Below are 20,349 nucleotides of genomic sequence, written 5' to 3'. Positions count from 1 at the left end.
TTTTTTTTTTTTTTTTGTTACTATAGATGATAGTTGTAAGATTTACAATATGAAAATTATTAAGCATCTTGCATCTCATTTTTTTCATAGTAATATATAGTCATACAATAATTTTTTACATTTTTTTTAATCAGATTCTTTCTGAAAAGGGAATGATTTCTCAAAAAACTCAACAAGTTTTAAATAGTTGTGCAAATTTGGCTTTAAGAGAAGTTCTTAAACCTGGTTCTGAATTTTGGGATTCTTCCAAAACATTAAAATTTTTAAATGAAGGAAAGTATTTTGTAGATGATAAAGGTGTTACAGTATGGCCCGAAGCAGTTAAAATTATTATCGATAAAAGTAAGTGATACATAATTTTAGACTAAAAATTTAAATTGGAATAAATATCAATTATTTTATATTTTAAGGTGATCCTCTATATCAGACGGCTAATGAAAAATATGAACTCGGATGTAAAGCATTAGGTGCTTGTGTATGGTAAAGTATACATTTACAATTCAAAATTTTATTCCGCAGTTATCGTTAATAAAATTTCTGTCCTTATTTCAAGGTATTTGAATGAATGCTGCATAGAAGAAGATATTTTGACTTTGAAAAATTTTGAAATTTATACACCCATTGATGGTGACATACCAGAAAATAAAATGTTATCTGTATCAAGACAACACATGGTTGGTTTCAACATAAAAAATCTAATACAATGTTTTCCAACATGAATGTTGCCATTTTAAATTACTTTAGTTATATTTATTATCTGAGAAGTATGCAACATACACCAATTGATAGATATGAAACTCAGATGGCAAGTAGCCATCTGAGTTTTATCTCCCATCCTCATTCAAACATATTGTCATCTGTTACCTCTAGGAAGCACCCTAAATGGAAATGGTGATTCCACAAGAGAGAAGGCATCTTGTGTTCTTCAGTTTGAAAAGTCAGAATCACTTGTTATTCTGCAACATAAGTAATTTGCTGGAGCTGTAGAATTACTGCTATGGGAGGAGTGACAATGTGTTTGCTGTAGTGAACATAGGAAAAATTAGGTATTGGTTGGATGTGCACCATGTGACATGAGATGTATGCATTGAGAAATTGTAAGGCGCAAATGTAAAACTTGAATAGTTTTCCAACATTTTAATGTACATTACAACATTTATGGATAATAATTAACATAATTTCAATAATTTAAAATGATAGCATTCTTTGTGAAAGACACTGTATATTTGTAATTGTAAAAGCCTTACTGTCCTTAAATTTTAATATTTTATTGTTAATTGTCTACTTGGACTTTACTTATTAATAGGACTTTATACTGGTGTCTAAAGATCTGTTAGAAATTATTACTACAGGTGATATAATAAAGAAATTTTGTTGTGTCCTGAACTAACTCTCAGTATTGGGCCAATCTTTAGACACCAGTATAAAGTCCTTTTAATAAGTAAAGTCCAAGTAGACAATTAACAATAAAAAAAGACATTGTATATTCTTTGAGTTTTTATCAAATTATGTTTATTTGTTTATCAAATAGGTATTAGATGGTGTAACTTTGAAAAATTTAGAAATATTAAGTAATTCAATGGGTACAACTGAAGGAACTTTATTAGAAACTTTAGATTGTTGTAGTACAATGTTTGGTAAGTTTTTGTATATATATTTATATATTCTATAAAACATTGGAATCACTAAGAAAATATTATTTAAATTATTTTATACTTTAAAACAGGAAAAAGACTTCTTTATCAGTGGCTGTGTTCACCTTTATACAATCCAAAAATTATTTCTGATCGATTAAATGCAATTGAAGACCTACAAAAAGTACAGGAAATAATACCAGATGCTGTGAAACTATTGAGAAAATTGCCAGATTTAGAAAGATTATTGAATAAGTATAAGATTCAATGGTTTTTTACATTATGTATAATAAAATGTTTATTAAATCATCATTTAATTACATAGAATAAAAAAATGTATTTTGTTTGCTTAAGCTTATCCTAAAATATATTTCCTAATAACAATTTTTTGAATCATTTTCTTAATCATAGACATAAAAATTCTATACATAAATTGGAAATCACATCACAGACTAATTTGACTTCAAGATATTTAGCATCAGCAGGAATTAAAATGCTCAAAATATGAAGAAATCAGAAATTTTAATTAAGAATTCAGGTAGATGTACACAAGCAGTGAAATGAAGGCAGCATTGAACATCAATGATGGTACCACCATTTGCTATTTTACAATTAAAATGGGTGATTGGTTGAATCTGTTGTTTACATTCACTGTTGCTGTAATTTTACTGCCTGTGTGCATCAGACTGTAATGTTTTTGGAGCATACCAATTCCTTGTTCAGAACAGAAATGAAAAGCAAAATATAATTTAAATGATAGGATGCTGTAATTTGAATTTAAATTTGCTTAAAAACATTTGATATTATACAAACAGCCTGAGATGGACATTAAAAATTGCTGAAAGCATTTGCTTTTGTTTATTAAAGGCTAATCGACTGAGTTAAAAAGATTTTTTGTAATATGCGTTTTAAATTAACTTAAAGATTATCATTATTAAATTTTGAATTTTCTGCAGCTTGTTGCACACTGATATAAAGAATGGAAAATAAATGATAATACAACAAATTTACTATTAATTAATAAGAAAACTAAAATAAATTTAATTTTAACAGAATCCATACACAAGGATTGCGACGCAGATCTGATCACCCTGATAGTAGAGCCATACTTTTTGAAGCAGAGACTTATGGTAAAAGGAAAATTGCCGATTTTCTTTCTGTCTTGGAAGGATTTAAGACTTCAATTGAAATAATGCAGTTATTTGAAAATCATCGAAATAATTTTACGTTAGTATTATTTTTTTCATTTATTTGCAAGAATTTAAAATGTTTACTTTATATATATATTGTCATTGTTAATTTGTTAGCAATGGTGAAATTACCTTGCCTTAGAACTGAAGTTGAACCTATGAATACTTTTTCTTGCATTTATTATTTGTGATTCCTGACAGAGAAAAATTAACCTTAATACAATAGAAAATTCTAATTTATTAGTGTTAAATTCCACAAAAGATATTTAACTATATTAGCATATTTAAAATCAAATTATAATGCCAGACTCATTATTAAGTTTTAATGCTTAATAATGAGTCTGGCATTATTACTTGAACCTGACTAATTAAATATTATGTAAATTGGTCTAAAGGTGAATATCTTCTATTAAATTAAATAATTTAGAATATTCTGGAAGTTAAAATCAATCTGGAATCTGGAGCAGGACTCAAATTTACAAGTTCTGTTTACTATGCAGCCACATTGCCACTTTTACAATCAGGAACTTCATTTGAACTTTGCTTCCAGACTAACTAATTTAGAAGATATAATCATGTTATTGACTATATCTNTATTATTGCATGTTATGAAATAAGTGAAAACAAAATTATTAAATTTAATATTTAAATATATGGAAAATATCAATAAGGTTACTTTATTTACTATTCAAAATCAATAATTTTAGATTTATTATTTTTCTGTAAAAATTGTAAATTTTAATAAGATTTAAACTTGTATATACTAATCAATAAAGCATGAAGATTATTTATTAATAATCAATTTCACACCTTCCAACAATGCTTTATTAAAAACAATGGTTTTGCCCTAATTTCAAAAATGCCTTTTTAAATAAATTATCAGTTTAAAGGTTGGAACATTCACTAAACTGTTAAATTTGAATGTGTAGAATCTGAAGCAAGCCAGTAAACTAGGCCAAAAATGTTTGTTTTAAATAATGTATTACAGTGACTAATAGCGTAGTATAATTAATACTGAAGATTTTTTATTAACATACTACTAAAATCAAGAGCATATATTTTAAATTATCTTCCCTGTACATCATACTTTTCTTGATAACAACATTCATGCCAATCATCTATCTAACTTGTTCTGGAGAACATTTTTAAATTAAAATCACATGACTTCCAGTTCATACCTGAAATTCATAGTTAATTGGGGCCTCCTCCTCCTAAGTTGCTATCAAATTTCATCTAACTCACTAAATTCTTGAGATTAAGGAATAAGACAGACAGACAAATGCCAGTGAGAATTTTTAGGTCTGCAATTTTAAAATTGCAGCCTAATAAACTTGATTAAAAATTTTTTCTGCCATAAGAAAAATCTTAAAATTCAATTTCAAACCCATAATGCATCTAGAATCAAGAAAATATGATATAAATCAAAAAAATATGCAAATATGTAAGTGATATATGTGTAATTATAAGCATACTACCCAATAAACACTCATGTATAAGTTTTAACCTTCACAATAACACCTTAAATCACTGAGAAACAATTTATTACATCAATGAACATTTTCAATCTGTTCCATATGCCATCATCAGGTTTAAAATTCTGGAACATTGAAAACATTCTGTACTGTGTAGAACATGCAAGAACATATTTAAAATTACAAGTTGTTTGGATATATTGGAATTTGAATTCAAATAAATATATATGATACAAAATTTGTATATGGTTACTGTAAACCATATACAAATTCTGTATCATATATATTTACACAGTGTGGAATGATTTTCAATGATCCAGAATTTTAAATCTGAATATTTAATGAACGTTTTCAACCTGCCTGTGGAGCAGGTTGAAAACTTTCATTGATGTAATAAATTGTTTCTCAGTGATTTAAGGTGTTATTATGAAGATTATAAAAATACCTACTATTTTTCATTTTTTAAAACAAACAAAAAATTTTGACACCAATATATGAGTTAATAATTAAAATCAGTCAATTTTCTGTTGTTTTTTATTAGCTGACAAAAAATATTGTTTTAATAACTAAACATTTTCTTCTGACCTAAATAAAAATTTATTACATGTCAATATCATCTGTTTATCCATTAAAATAATCCAACAGCATGCATTTTTCCATTATTTAAAACTTCACATTTGGACAATATTTTCCAAATTTAAACAAGTTATTTTTACAAGATGTTTATTACCAAGGATAAAATACAATTCCGAATAACTCTTTGTATTTAAATATATTTTCTAAACTTTAAATATCTCTTATTAATATGCTATTGCCTAACAAATCCAATAAAAAATAATCTTATTTTTTATTTCTGCTTTATTTGTGTAAATAGTATCAACTTCACCAGTAAATTTTTTCAAACAAACTGAAAACTGAATATATTTATATAATGTATGACCAGTTTTTATTTCATCATTTTGCATTAATTATTAACATTTAGTTCATATCTAAATTTTACAAACTCTATCCTTTGAGTTTAGCAAATGTATAATACAATACATAAGTCCCAATTAACCAATATCAACTAAACAATCGCCGAATATCGGGCTATTATATGGCTAATTAAATGATTAGAATAAAGTAATTTGTCATTAGAGGTAGGCGTTAGGCACAATATCTTAAGTAAATTAATAATTAAAATTAAATAAATAAATTATTAATTTTAGAATTTTCTGGAATAAAAGAACTGGCCCGAGACGGGGCTTGAACCCGCAACCTCCGCTTGCCGTGCGGTGCGCTTGCCAGTTACGCCACCCGGACCCCGAGCAAGTCTTCGCTTCCAGAAATATATTAGATTAGATATAACCTTACTTGTGTTACGTTAGCTGGCTGAGTGCCATTGGGGTCATGGGCGATGAAATCATCCCCAGTCAGTGATGTATTTAACCAAGTAAGGTTATATCTAATCTAATATATTTCTGGAAGCGAAGACTTGCTCGGGGTTCGGGTGGCGTAACTGGCAAGCGCACCGCACGGCAAGCGGAGGTTGCGGGTTCAAGCCCCGTCCCGGGCCAGTTCTTTTATTCCAGAATGTTCTAAATTTATTTATTTAATTATTAATTTAATTAAGAGATGGCGCCTAACGCCTACCTCTAATTGTCAAATTACTTAGTTCCAATCATTTAAAATAGCCATATTATAGCCCGATAATTAGGCGATCGTTTGGTGTTGTTATTATCTACTCGGGCTGTGAGTTGATTTATATATATATATATACCTCGCCGGGTGTTACGTTAGCCGGCTGAGTACCGTTAGGGTCGTGGGCGAAGGAGTCGTCCCCAGTCAGTGATGTATTTAACCAAGTAAGGTTATATCTAATCTAATATATTTCTGGAAGCGAAGACTTGCTCGGGGTCCGGGTGGCGTAACTGGCAAGCGCACCGCACGGCAAGCGGAGGTTGCGGGTTCAAGCCTTGTCCCGGGCCAGTTCTTTTATTCCAGAAAGTTCTAAAATTAATTTAATTTAATAATTTATTTATTTAATTTTAATTATTAATTTACTTACGAGATGGCGCCTAACGCCTACCTCTAATGACAAATTACTTTATTCTAATCATTTAATTAGCCATATAATAGCCCGATATTTAGGCGATTGTTCGGCAATTTAGTATATATATATATATATTACTTTGTTATCTAAGGAACTATCTCATAATGAACCTTTTCTTGTAGGCTACTTTTGGAGCCAGAGTTTCTATGTTTTCTGTAGTTGACTTTTGTTAAAACTGTCATATTTCATCACTATAAACTTATTTTTATCGTTTATTATAGTTTTTTAAAGTGAAAAAGTGACAGTTCTTTTTAAAATTTTTACAATAATTGTAAATTTTTCACTATTCTATTTCATTTGTGTTTGACGTTGAAGTGGCCTAAATTACATTTCAAATCTTTTATATTAAACAATATTTTGTTTTTTGAATATTAAATATGCATTAAGTTATAAATTATTTTTTATTAATTTAGAATTATTTAAAAAATTTTTTCCGATATCTTAATAAAATATTTCAGATCTTCGATTCTTCAGCAATGTGTGACACTCGAAACTGAAGGCGGACTTTTTCCACAGTTGAAGGATAGGTTATTATATTTTGATGTAAGCTATTATTTTGTTTGATTTTAATGTAATTTAATTTATTTATTGTATTCAAATTAATAAAATATGTGCAAAATATTTAGAATTCTATACTTTTTGTTTAATATTTAAGTTATTTACAGAAATTTGTTGTTTTCAGAATTCATTTGATCATGAAAAAGCAAAAAGAGATGGAAAGATTATTCCAAGCCATGGTAAGTTATTAAAATTAAGTAAATTTGACTTTGCACTTCATATATGCTGGTGAAGCTATTTGTGAAATACTTCATGTATTGTAATTCTGATTACCATTTCATTGTTTCTTATGTGTTTGCCATCAAAGATTTATCGATTTCTAATTTTATCACTTTTAAAAATAAATCTAAAAAAAATGTTTATACTTAGACATGTTTCTTCACACTTCTTATATATTTTTATGTTGTTATTGATTTCCTTTTATATTTTTCACTTGCTTTTACATTTTTTATTTCTTGTCAATTTTATTGTTGTGATATCTACATACTATACTGATACATACTATACATACATACTAATAGTTTCTTCTGTATAAGTAGAAACTATTATCCATCAGAGATCAGGACTAGGCCACGATGGATATGAGAATAGACAGATAATAGAATTTTCTCTACCAGTACAGAAAAATTAATTTATAATCAACAATAATATACCATCCTGTATGAACAGTACTATATTTACATGCAGTGCAGTAAATAGAGGCTTAATACAGTAAGATACTGTACAATATATACTTTATTATGGCAGTAGCATAAGAGAAAAATATTGTAACACTAATCCCAAAACTGAACTTAACACTCTGATGGTTAAATACAGTAATGTATATAAATTATTATAAATAAAATATTTTACTTAATGTAGAAAAAATTTGTAACATAAACACATCAGGTAAATTAAGCTTATTGCAATAAGCTCAAACATATGTTCCTTCTTTTTAAATGTTATATTTAAGATATATTAATTTAATTATATCCTTGGCAATTCTGATGTATTTAAAACCTGATGATTTCTTTTGTCAAACTTAAATGTTATGCTTTGTGTAGCTGTCAATATTCCATGTAATTACTTAATTATCTACTTTAGACATTCACAGAATTTACTAAATATCTAGTTTGTTTATAAACACAGTTAGTATTTATTAATTTTTTTAATAATTTATTCTTTCATTTAAAATTTTGATTGATTATATGATTTACACCACACCAACATTTTTATGTTTTATATATATGAGCACTATATTTAACTTGTACTATATATTATCTATATATATGAGGATGTTTGTTTGTTTGCTATATGCTCTTAGACCATTCGACCAATTGCTACAAAACTCTGCAGTTATGTTTGCATACTTCTAACTTGAGGTGCGTTTACTTCTGAGCTAATTTTACTGTCAGCACACTCAGCCTGTATACTTTTGTCCGAGCGCCACGCTCATTGGCATTTACTTAAGAGCTACGTGACGTCATGTTTAGCAAAATTGGTAAGCTTGGAGTGCTAGCAAGTTCATTGTCGAGCTTTGTGCTAATTCAATATGGCTGCTTTCATAAAAAAATTACTTTCTGTACAAAGTAAGAAAAATGGAATTAGTTTTGGAAAAATAAATGACAGAAAGTATTTTTATTGGTAAATTTCAATTATTTGTTGTGTAAAATGTTTACAATGATTTTTTTTTCATTGTAAGGTTCAATAGCTTTAGATGACTTTTTTCATAAACAGAGTTAGTTAATGTGAAAAAAGTTAAGTTTTTTATTCATTGTTTATGATTAAAAGTGAGGTTTACCTTATACGTGTTTGGAATCTTCAGAAATGTTATGTTCAGAGCATTAAATAAATTGTAAAGAAATGAACAGCATTAATAATAAGCCAAAATTACATAAGTTTGTATACTTGAATGAATTTTCACTTACATATGGGAAATGACTTCTCAAGAAATTGTATCATTTGAATACCATTTTTTCATTACAAACTAAACTTATATGATGACAGAGTAATACTTTTCTATTGAAAGTAGCTGCTGCTACTTCAGTTGATATCTTAATAGCCATATGCTTTTCATCAATAGAGCCTCTAATTCCAGGAAAACCAGATTAGGTATAAAAAATTCCATTATGCTTACGTCATCCTGCTGTGTGATGGCCAAGAGATCATTTTTCTTTTTCATTTTCATTTAACACTAACTTGTAAGAAAGAATTAACAACCTTATTTAAAATATTCCACGCAGTCTGTCTAAACATATTAAAATGATCGCCAATACTCTTAGAGAAAAGAAAAAAAGAAGAAAATGTTTTGTATTTAATATCAATTAGGGAAAATATGTACAAAATGACATATAGTTTTATTTTAGGTTCATAACTCTTTATTGGTAAATCACAGCACTGTCATATTCTACACCAATCATTTTTGGTTCTTTACCTATGAAATATAATAAACATTTATAAAATAAAAGTAATAAAAAAAAAATTGTTAGTTTAATTGAGATCAGCCAAAATTTATTTTGTCCATATGCTATGGACAAAATGGCACATTACATAAGGACAAAATGACATACATGTAAAAACTATAAAATTACTGACTAAAGTTTACAAATGAAATGTTTGGTTCTTTTAGGAACTTCTGCGCAAGAAGCGTGAGCCCAATGCAAGCAATTTAAGCATCAGTCTTCATAACCAGTCTTCTCCAGGCTTAGATCGGGAAAAAAGATCATTGCAATATATGCATGGACAGTCCTCTTCATCATCTAGAGAGTTATCAGGAAAATTTTCTTCTTCACTGTCTTCTTCAAGTATCTTTTTAGTAACGTTTCGTCTGCTTTTCTCTGGCGTAGCTTGGGCTCATTGTTTGATTTAATTGCCTTCATATTAGGAGTAGAAGTTAAAACTAAAGAGGTTTATTGAGTCTTTGGCTTACGTTTTCCTTGACCACTTATAAAACGTCCTTTTGGAACTGGAGAAATCTCCTCAATAGACACAGCAAGAGTAGAGGACGATGGATGTTCTTTATTAGCGGCAGATGAATGATATTGAATTGAATGAGTTAAAAAAAGTTCTTGCTCAGTGTTTGCTGATGGAACCTGAGATGTATTATTGGCTTGTTGTTCAGTAGATACTGTTATTTCAGCTGTATTATTGTCATTAGGTGTGATGGCACGGGATCTCTATAGCTGATATTGAGGTTAAGATAAGTTCCTTGACTGAGCTCTTATTGACTAAATGACATACATAAACAACGGACATAATGACATAGGTATGTCGTTTTGTCCATATAACGTTATGAAAAACAAAATTATAAAATAAATACAAAGATGATATTTTTAATGGAAAAGTTATTTAAGTGCAACGATAAATTCTTGAGGGTTGAAATAAATGCTACACAAATAGATAAAATAGTGAAAAACATACCATCTATACAAAAAACTTGTTGCAAGGAAAAAACTCATAACATATCAACACTTGTCATTGGCCATGACATCCGGGCAAATGAGAGGAGTGCGTTCACGTTTTGACAGGTTAGTAAAAGCTGCTCAGATAACGTGGTGTCGTGGTCAGTTGTGTGCTTGAGGCCGACAAATTCGAATTATGTTGCCTATGTCATTTTGTACGTATTTTCCCTATTTGTTAATTTTGAACTCAGTTTAGTTACACCACAAAAGAACAATGTCACATCCATTCACTGGATAAAACAATTGCATTAAATATGTATTGTATGTATGTATAATATACTATTCTCTTATATACTGCATCTAATTTCATATATTACTTCGTATAAACAAACCTGAATGATTCTTGATTTGCCAATATCCATAGGCAGCATAAAAGCTGCTTTTGAGGAGACACGGGTTGTCTTCCAGAGGAAGTAATTTTTCTGTGTCTATAATTGGGCTTATTTTTTAGAGGAGAATTTCAAAACATTCTCTTATAAGTCTAAGGTTGTTTAAAATCGGTTGGCTTATAAAAAGGTAGCGTCTCTTCAATAAAAGTTTCTATCTTTTTTATTTGACCTTACTTTTCTTTTTTCTTTATTCATTTTTTCTACAATTATATCCACAATAAAATCATCCTCGTCTGATTCAGAATCAAGTAGTTCTATTTGTAATGTAACATTTAAAATAGCAGCTTTGACAATATTATTTGCAGAAAACCACCATATTTCTTGTTAGTGTTCGCATTTACTTTCGAACTGGACATGTAAGCATGAATACACATGCTAATGACGTCACTTCTGGTGTTCAGAAGTACACTATTAGCTCAGAAGTAAATGCACTCTTGGACAATGTTGTACATCTCTCCCAAAATATATTCTATAAATCAATTCATTTCTATGTGTATTCAATTTGCTGGCTTTATATGTAGTGCCATCTATTTACAAAAATTTAAGAAAATAACAAACTAAATATAATTTTTACAAAAAAAGATAATTTTTTAAAATATATATATTATATTATATTCACTTTATTACTGTGACAGGTAGCATAATAGCACTTGCCTGCATGGAATCAAAAGTGTTACTCTGTGAAAAATCTATAAGTATTTAATTTTCCACATCTAATAATTCAGGTTTTTTTATTTCTGAATGGTTCTTTCTTAATTTTAATAAGCACCCTCCAGTAACTGAGTGGCCAAAAAGCCCCAGCCATCATATTGGACAAACTATGAGGCATGTTTTTTAAGTGAGTACTGTTTTGATATTAAAAAAAACACACAACACAAGTGCAGTTTTTTTAACAATTTTATTTATACATGAAAGCCTGTACCTTAAGGGGTTAATTTAATTAATCTACTTTTCAACATAATTTCCTCCAATATTAAGACACTTATATCCTACAACTAGCTTCTGAATTCCATCCTCATAGAAACCTGGTGCCTGATTTGTCGACTACTGCAGCACAGCTGGCTGCCTAGATCTTTTTCAAGTGGAGAAACAAGTGCTTCTATATAGCCCTGATCTAGCACCTAGTGTTAGATCAGGGCTATACAGAGGGTGATCAAGTTGTTTCCAGCCATATGATGTAATTGGGTTGAGCCATGTGTGGGCAGGCATTGTTATGAAGCAAAACAATTCCCTTACTGAGCTTGCCACACCTTTTGTTTTGGATTGCACGACGCAGTCTAGTTAAGGTGTCACAATATGTCTCACCATTTATTGTGTTATTCTGAGGCAAAAAATCCACCAGCAACACCCCCTGCCTATCTCAAAACACAGTGCACATGATTTTGCAGGCTGAAATTGTTTGCTTGAACATGACTTTCTTGGGTGATGTTAAATGCCTCCATTTCATGGATTGCTGTTTGCATTCTGGTGTAACATGAGCCACCCATGTTTCATCACCAGTGACAATTTGGCTTTAAACCTCATCATCTTCATCACTATGTCGTTCAAGGAAAGTCAAAGTACTGGCTAAACATTTGGTTTAGTGCACCTCTGCCAGCATTTTGAGTATTCATCATGAGCACAACTTCTGGTAATTTAAGTGTTTTGTATTAATGCATAAAGAACACTCCTTGAAACTTGAGAAATGTTATTGTAAGATAATGATGAAATTGTAAAGAGTCTGTTTTCTTGAACTTTTGGATCAACTTTCTGCGCCATGTCTTCAGAAATAACAGACAGTTGCTCACTACATTCTTTATCATGGACATTAGTATGGCCATCTTTATATGCTCTAACCCATTTTCTTACCATTCCATCACTCATAATGTTTTTTCCATATACTTCACTAATCTGTGATAAATGTCAGCCACTTTCGCGTCTTCTGCGTTAAGAAAACAAATCACTACACATTCTTCACAATCGGCAGAATTTTCAATTATCTGAGGCATTTTAAACACACACAAACAAACATTAAAAAAAGCAAATGTTTTCTTAATGGCATATGTGGCTAGCCAACAGATGTGGGTACTCAGTGCACATTTGCAGAACACCGACTGCAATGCTGCAGTGACCCTAATTTAAAATGGTACTTACAAAAAACACACCTTGTACAACTTAATGTTCTCTCATCTAGTTATCTGTCATTTTCCTCCATGTGACAGAATGGACACCACTGTCTAAATAATTGCATTGTAAAGAATATAATAATGTTGTGTTTGTTTTAATATAATTTTATATATATAAACATGAAAGTGTAATTATAAATTTGATTGTATAATTAGAAAACAGTTACAATTAAAAAGTCATTACAGGGTGCCAATGAACAGCTTGATGAGTTTAAATCTTTACTTTTGGTGTAGATTGATACTCGAATTGTTCAGTTTTTTTCATTATTTAAGTAGGATCATTCAATTCACACTATAGGAAAAAAATCATTATCATCAAATCATATGATATAAAGGTTATATGAGAAATAAGTTTGACTTTGTTGTAGGAATATGCAGTTAAATTGGAAATATTGGATAAGTAATTTGATTGAAAATAGAAATTCTTTTAATACTGTAAAATAACTTTTTGATTGTAAATGTGAGAAATAAAAGTGATATATTTATAAATATAAAGTTTAATTTGATTTTTATCATTTATTTTAAATGTTTTTGTATTTTCATTTGTAACATTTTACTGTTTTGTTTTAATAAATCATTAGGTGTGGATAATGAATATGATACAGCAATGGAAGAAATTGAAGAAACTAAAAGTGAATTTGATTCTTATTTAAGAATACAAAAAAATATATTCAATTGCAAGGTACAGTAATACAATTTTCTATACTCTGACTAGATAATTAATTACTACAGAAGTACTATATAATTGATTTTAATAATTTCATATTTTGAATGAGTTAATCTGCTTTTTTTTTATTATATAATTACTGAACAATATAATAAAAAAGTTAGCCATTGTAGTTTATAAATATGTATGATTTGTGTGTTTTATGAAAGTATTTAAGGAAAATTCAACACCTTTACAAGTCTAGAAAAATTTTAATGCATAATGGCATTTTCAGTGGTTTTAAATACCATCTTCAGGCAATAACAACATAAGTTGTAATGAGAAAAATTCAGGGTGCATAGGAAAGTCCCTTTAACTGGAAAATTCTTGAAGAACAAAGAAAACCAGTATTCTATTGAACTAATACTATGTACTTATTTATTTATGCTTTAATGTAATTTTATTAGTTTATGCTATTACAATGCTTGATTATCTTGAATTCTTTATAATTTGGTATTTTCTATATTTTGTAAATGTTAATTTTCTAAAATTTTTATAATGTTCTATTCTTTTTTGCTCATTACTACTAATGTTATTGCCTGAAGATTATTTAAAATAACCAAAAACATTAATGTGTGTTAAAACTTTGCTGGGCTTATTAAGGTATTGAATTTTTCTTCTATACTTATTCAGTTTTATCTACTTGATAGTATTTAATTTAATAATTTTAAATAAAATGATAAACTGTTTCTATAATTATGAATTTTATATTCTTTTATCATTCATATATGCATTTAATTCATTACAGGTTACGTATTTTGGTAGTGGTCGGAATCGTTATCAGTTAGAGGTTCCAGAAAATGCAACCAAGTACGTAACTGATGAATATGACTTACAGACACAGAGGAAAGGATTCAAACGTTATTGGACTCCGACAATAAAAAGTTTATTAGCAAAACTAATATCTGCCGAAGAACACAGAAATGCAGCATTAAAAGATATCATGAGAAGAATATTCTCTGCCTTTGATTCTGGGTAATATATTATTTTCTGTAATTACAGGTTTTCACTATCTGAAAGTAGTGTTACTTTGAAAATTTTTCGTAAGTCAAAATGATATAAAGCAAAGAAGCAATTACCATTAATTTATATGAGAAAAATTTTTGAGTGTTCTCAAAATCAAAATTACATAACTAAATCATACTAAATTTTACTAAGAGATAGTAAAAGCTGGAATAATATGATAAGTGCATAATCTATATAAAGTAGAAATGTAAGTAAAGTGTAGTTACTGAAACTATATCAGAAGTGTACTGTCTCTAGTAAGCAACATTTAAGCTGTGAAATTATTCTCATCTTAAAACTGATTAAAACCATTCATGACTTCCTTTAAATTCCACTTTTTCAATACTTCCATCACTATTGTCCATTCTTTCTGTTTCAGCTTATCAAAAACTGGCTGATTTCTTCTTTAGAAAAAATTAACTTAATAGAATGCCATGCTTTGTACACCCATCAGTTCATTCAAGCAATAGACTTTCCACTTTATCATTGTATTTTTGCTAACAGATGCACAAAATAAATTGACATAAAGCACAGATACTCATGGACACAATTGAAAGTTATGGTGGCTTGATGTTGAATGGTGGTTTGAATCCCAGGAAAGGAGCTTGGAGATGACTCTGCTGCTCTAAATGTCTCTAAAGCAGTTTGCTGTAAAACAAATGCTAAACACTATTTTTCTTAACTTTTTTCATAAAAGTGAAAATTCTCTTTGATTTCCTTTAGTGAAAACAGGTACTAATATATGCCTCTTGTAAAATCAAACTTTCATGAAGTGAAGGATACCTGTATCAGTTATGTTTATAGTTTAAAATAATGATATTTATAGTGAAGCTCTCTCAAAACATTCTAACCTGAAGTATATATTTTTATTACTATAGTCTAAATGTAACTTACATAACTGCATATATAAATATATTTTAAAATTAATTAAATGTACATTAATCCCTACTTTTATACAAGTATGGTTCGACAAGAATAGCACAAAAAAGAAAATTACATACATGGAGCCATGGAAGCTGATTAAAATAGGAATCTATTCTGTATTCCCAACTGCAATATTTTACTATTACTGGAGTAGAAAATTTTTAAGCTTTTTAAATATGCATTTATATAAAAGGTTACTGCTAACAAAAAGACTTGTTTTGATGTAACTATCATTCATTTCTATGAAGTTAATTATTTAAAATTTAAAAATTTTTATCACATTAAAAGTGAATTTGCATAAATGGAGGGATAACTGTATATGTTATGAATAATAAGTTATAATTTTTCTTTTAAAATTATAGGAGAAAGCAGTGGGAAGCTGCTGTTCATTGCTTGTGTTTGTTAGATGTATTTATAAGTCTTACTCAATATTCCATATCCTCTCAAGTTCCTCTGTGTAGACCAGAATTTGTAATCAATGAAAAAGTAAGTTTTTTTGAAATGTTTCTAAGTATAAAATATATAGATTGGTGATATATTGACTTTACAAAATGAAGTAGTGCATGTTATTCTTCATAACTGGTTACAACTACTGAAATGACCGTTGAGTAGAAGACTTTATTCACAGTTTTGATTATCTGTTATCAAATGTGAATTACAGAAGATTAATTAGTTTTTTATTTAAAGTAGAAATTCTTTTGTCAAGCATGACAGAATATTTTTCATGAGAAAGTAGCGATTGAAGAATTGAGAATAGCTTCAAGTCAAGCTTGATCTTGTGATGCTGTTTCTGCAACCCTCAACAAAGCCATTCTTATTCAATGTTGCTCAAGTTGGACTTCACAACCTTCAGGAGTCTCGGTCGTTCTTATTTTTTTAAATCTAGAATTTACCTGACCAATTTTACTTTTACACTTTCCCCTAGGCACAATAGCTGAAAAATTTTCTCATCTTAGCCTATTGTTGTTTATAAATTTTCAATATTTTCGTGTTTGAGACTTTTTTATACTATTTCTACTCTGTGGGCACTAAGTTGATTTTTTCAGGCACATTCTGCATTCCACCAGGGCCACAATGAGGTAGCTAAGTGCTGAAGGATGGGGCTCACCATATTCTTTGCAGACCATCCCTTGAAAAATTTGCGGGGTTTTGTGACTGCTATATTTGAGGCTAGAATGTACAAATAATGTTATTTATGGTTAGAAATTAAGAATATCTATTAGTTTTTCAAACTGTAGAGTACATATTTTTTTTTCTTTTTATAAACTACCAAGTAATACAATTACTATTTGCACACTGTATCATTCATTAGGTNAAAATATATATATTATATTTACTTTAAACAAAATTACGACTTACTTATGCCTGTAACCGATGTGAAATCATAAAATATTCACGTACAAATGTTTTCGTAACACCTTCCGTGTTCTTCCTCAGGTTTTCAAACTGGATTTTTTATATTCTGGAACACCGCTATGAAATTTTCATAAAAACGAAGGATGATATTTCGAATGGTCGGTGTCCATTGCGCATGCGTTGTACACGTTGTGTTCCTGGTTGTTCAGAGTTCCATACAATCTTCTAACCATCATGTAATTTCTCTCGTTAATCATATGACCTACTATTTTAGGCTTCCATGTCACATGTCCACTCCGCATCATCAGGTGTTAAATCAACCTTTACGGATCATTATGCAAAACGGCCTGCCAAGCGTACGAAAGAGCCATCTCCTCCCATGTATTAATGCACTCCGATGAAGTGTACGCTTTAAATATCTCCACCGCCTCTAACCATTTGAGGTGGTCCATCTGTTTCGTTTTAACTATTAACATTGCCCCTGTGAAGTCAACCGTAATATCCGAGTCAGAAGCATACACCGACAGTGACTTGGTGGCTCTGTTGTGACGTATGTCTGCTTTATGTTCACTTATTCTTACCCCCATCGAGCGTTTCGTAGACCCTATGTAAACTAAATCTCTGTCGAATCTTTCATTCCTAATAGGGATCTGATATATTCCCGGCAATTTTATCGGGTCAGACGGGTCCTTCCCATTACATAGTATGTCAAACATAGTTGAGCCTCTCTTGTAAGCAATGTAGATATTACGTCTTTTGGCTATAGCTGTGTATACCGATCTCAAGATAGGGTTGAATGTAAGCGAGATCCTTTCCACCTCACTGCCGTGGTTGTCTCTTAATGTTGTCCTAGAGGTGTCGTTTGACATTAGTGCTCTTTCATGGCGTTATGCGATTCTCGGAACAAGATTGCGGTAGCCATGCATAACAGCGATCTTCTCAATGCATGTTAACTCTTCTCTAAGTGCCTCTTGTGTAGATGAATGAGAATATGCTCTTCTAACTAAAGTTTGAAAAGCGGCCAATTTGTACTGAAACGGATCACATGAATCGCTCGGTATGTATGTGGGGTTTGCACACGGTTTCCGATAGACTGAAGTGTGAATGTTGGGTCCTTGAATCTTGATATTTATATCTAAGAAGTGGACATTAGTGTTGCTATGTTGATCCACCTCAAGTGTCAGCCCATATGGATTATCGTTCATAGCATCTACAAATCGTGCCAAGTTTGGGGATGTTTTCCATACAACAATAACGTCATCTACGTATCTTCTGTATAGCATGATGTACTGCATGAAGATGCAATCTCGGAAGAGTCTTAGATTCTAGTTGTCTCACCACTAATTCACACAAGTCTCCGGACTGCCCATCGGGACCCCTCTCGATTGTGAATATGTTGTCCCGTTGAATTGAAACACAGAACTATAACAAATAAGGTGTGCCAATTCCAATACGTTCTGGTGGAGCGATGTGTCGTTTACTCGTGTGAATAGAAAGTCTCTAAGAGCGCAAAAACATGCTGGGATCTTAATGGAAGGGTACAATGATTTAAAGTCCAAAATCGTGATGTAATCCGGGGAGGAGGTCAATTTCAACTGCTGAATCAATTCAACGGGATTAGAGATGGTAAACGGGTAGTCACTTAAGTGCTGAACAAGAATGTTATGGATTGATTTCTCCAATTTACGCGTAGGTGCCTTGGCCTTATCTACAACTGGTCTAAACTGTTGGCCTTCTTTGTGCGTTTTTGCAAACGCAAATAACTTAGGAACATCCTGGTTATCCATTGTAATGTCTCTTACGTCTAGTTTCTTGGCCAATTTCGTAGCCAACAAGCGTTTAACTTGTGAATGTAATTTCTCTATCCAGTTAGTATCTGCTTCATTGCATTGCGTTGTGTCAATATATTCCCGCATCCCTCTCTCATAAGTTTCCTTTTTCTTGATAACCAGATTCTTGGCTTTATCTGCTCTTATTATAGTAACTCCATTCTGACATGTCCATCTGATGGTACGTTTAATGTTTTCCTTAAGCTTGATGACCTCTTTAGAGTCCCTGGTGATTTTTATTTTGAGGGCGGCTACCCATCTGTAGTACTCCTTCTGTATGTCTGTGAAGCCTCATAATAGCAGTTCCAAGTCTGGTATAGAATACCTTAACGTTTCCCTAACCGGCTTTGCAGGTGCGAAGGTTGGTCCGAGCCTCAGTACATCTTTGACAAATCTTGGGATCTGTAAATCATCCCATACTAAAAATGGACAAGAATGATGTCCATGGCCTTTAGGTATTTGAACCCGTAGAATCCAGTTGAGTTTCTTGTTATAACGGTTTCTTAAATTCGTTCGGAGCCTATCTTGTAAGTTAATGATTCTATTATTTTCAAATTCTAGTGTGTGGGGGCTTCTTTGGAATAACGTATTTTCAATCTGTATTAGTCTCGTTAAAGTGGAAAATACTAATTCCTTTGTCTTCTTTATGGCCCTATTCAAGCACATCCATCTGACTTTATTAAGTATTATTTCATTGCCTGGCAGGAATAAAGTGAATATAATATATAATCTGTCGCAGTAATAAAGTGAATATAATATATTCACTTTATTACTGCGACTGATAGCATAATAGCACTTGCCTGCATGGAATCAAAAGTGTTACTCTGTGAAAAATCTATAAGTATTTAATTTTCCACATCTAACAACTCAGGTTTTTTTTATTTCTGAATGGTTCTTTCTTAATTCTAATAAGCACCCTCCAGTAACTGAGTGGCCAAAAAGCCCCAGCTATCTTATTGGACAAACTACAAGGCATGTTTTTTAAGTGAGTACTGTTTTGGTATTTTAAAAAAAACACACAACACAAGTGCAGTTTTTTTAACAATTTTACTTATCCATGAAAGCCTGTACCTTAATATACTTTTCAACATAATTTCCTCCAATATTAAGGCACTTATATCCTACAACTAGCTTCTGAATTTCATCCTCACAGAAACCTGGTGCCTGATTTGTCAACTACTGCAGCACAGCTGTTTTGACATTGTCATCATAGCACTGGCTGCCTAGATCTTTTTCAAGTGGAGAAACAAGTGCCTCCGTATAGCCTTGATCTAGCACTAGGTGCTAGATCAGGGCTATACAGAGGGTAATCAAGTTCTTTCCAGCCATATGATGTGATTGGGTCTTCGGTTTGTTGAGCCATGTGTGGGCAGGCATTGTCATGAAGCAAAACAATTCCCTTACTGACCTTGCCACACCTTTTGTTTTGGATTGCATGACACAGTCTAGTTAAGGTGTCACAATATGTCTCACCATTTATTGTGTTATTCTGAGGCAAAAAATCCACTAGCAACACCCCCTGCCTATCTCAAAACACAGTGCACATGATTTTGCAGGCTGAAATTGTTTGCTTGAACATGACTTTCTTG

The 20,349-nt window shown here is 30.7% G+C and overlaps 1 protein-coding gene across 1 annotated transcript in view; it reads left to right on the top strand.

Moving 5' to 3' along the window:
• LOC111620331 (DNA mismatch repair protein Msh6-like) overlaps positions 1-20,349 on the top strand; it is a 64,686-nt gene that overhangs the window by 25,277 nt on the left and 19,060 nt on the right. Inside the window, 11 exon segments of the mRNA XM_023362250.1 lie at positions 135-342; positions 411-480; positions 554-674; positions 1,532-1,637; positions 1,727-1,889; positions 2,688-2,861; positions 6,847-6,931; positions 7,071-7,125; positions 13,522-13,622; positions 14,395-14,621; positions 15,938-16,061. Of these exon segments, the coding sequence (XP_023218018.1) occupies positions 135-342; positions 411-480; positions 554-674; positions 1,532-1,637; positions 1,727-1,889; positions 2,688-2,861; positions 6,847-6,931; positions 7,071-7,125; positions 13,522-13,622; positions 14,395-14,621; positions 15,938-16,061 (1,434 nt within the window).

The sequence above is a fragment of the Centruroides sculpturatus genome, unplaced genomic scaffold (assembly GCF_000671375.1).
Source record: "Centruroides sculpturatus isolate CEXI.00-Female unplaced genomic scaffold, Cexi_2.0 scaffold117, whole genome shotgun sequence".
NCBI classification, from domain to species: Eukaryota; Metazoa; Arthropoda; class Arachnida; order Scorpiones; family Buthidae; genus Centruroides; species Centruroides sculpturatus.
This window is presented reverse-complemented; position numbering and strand designations above follow the sequence as displayed.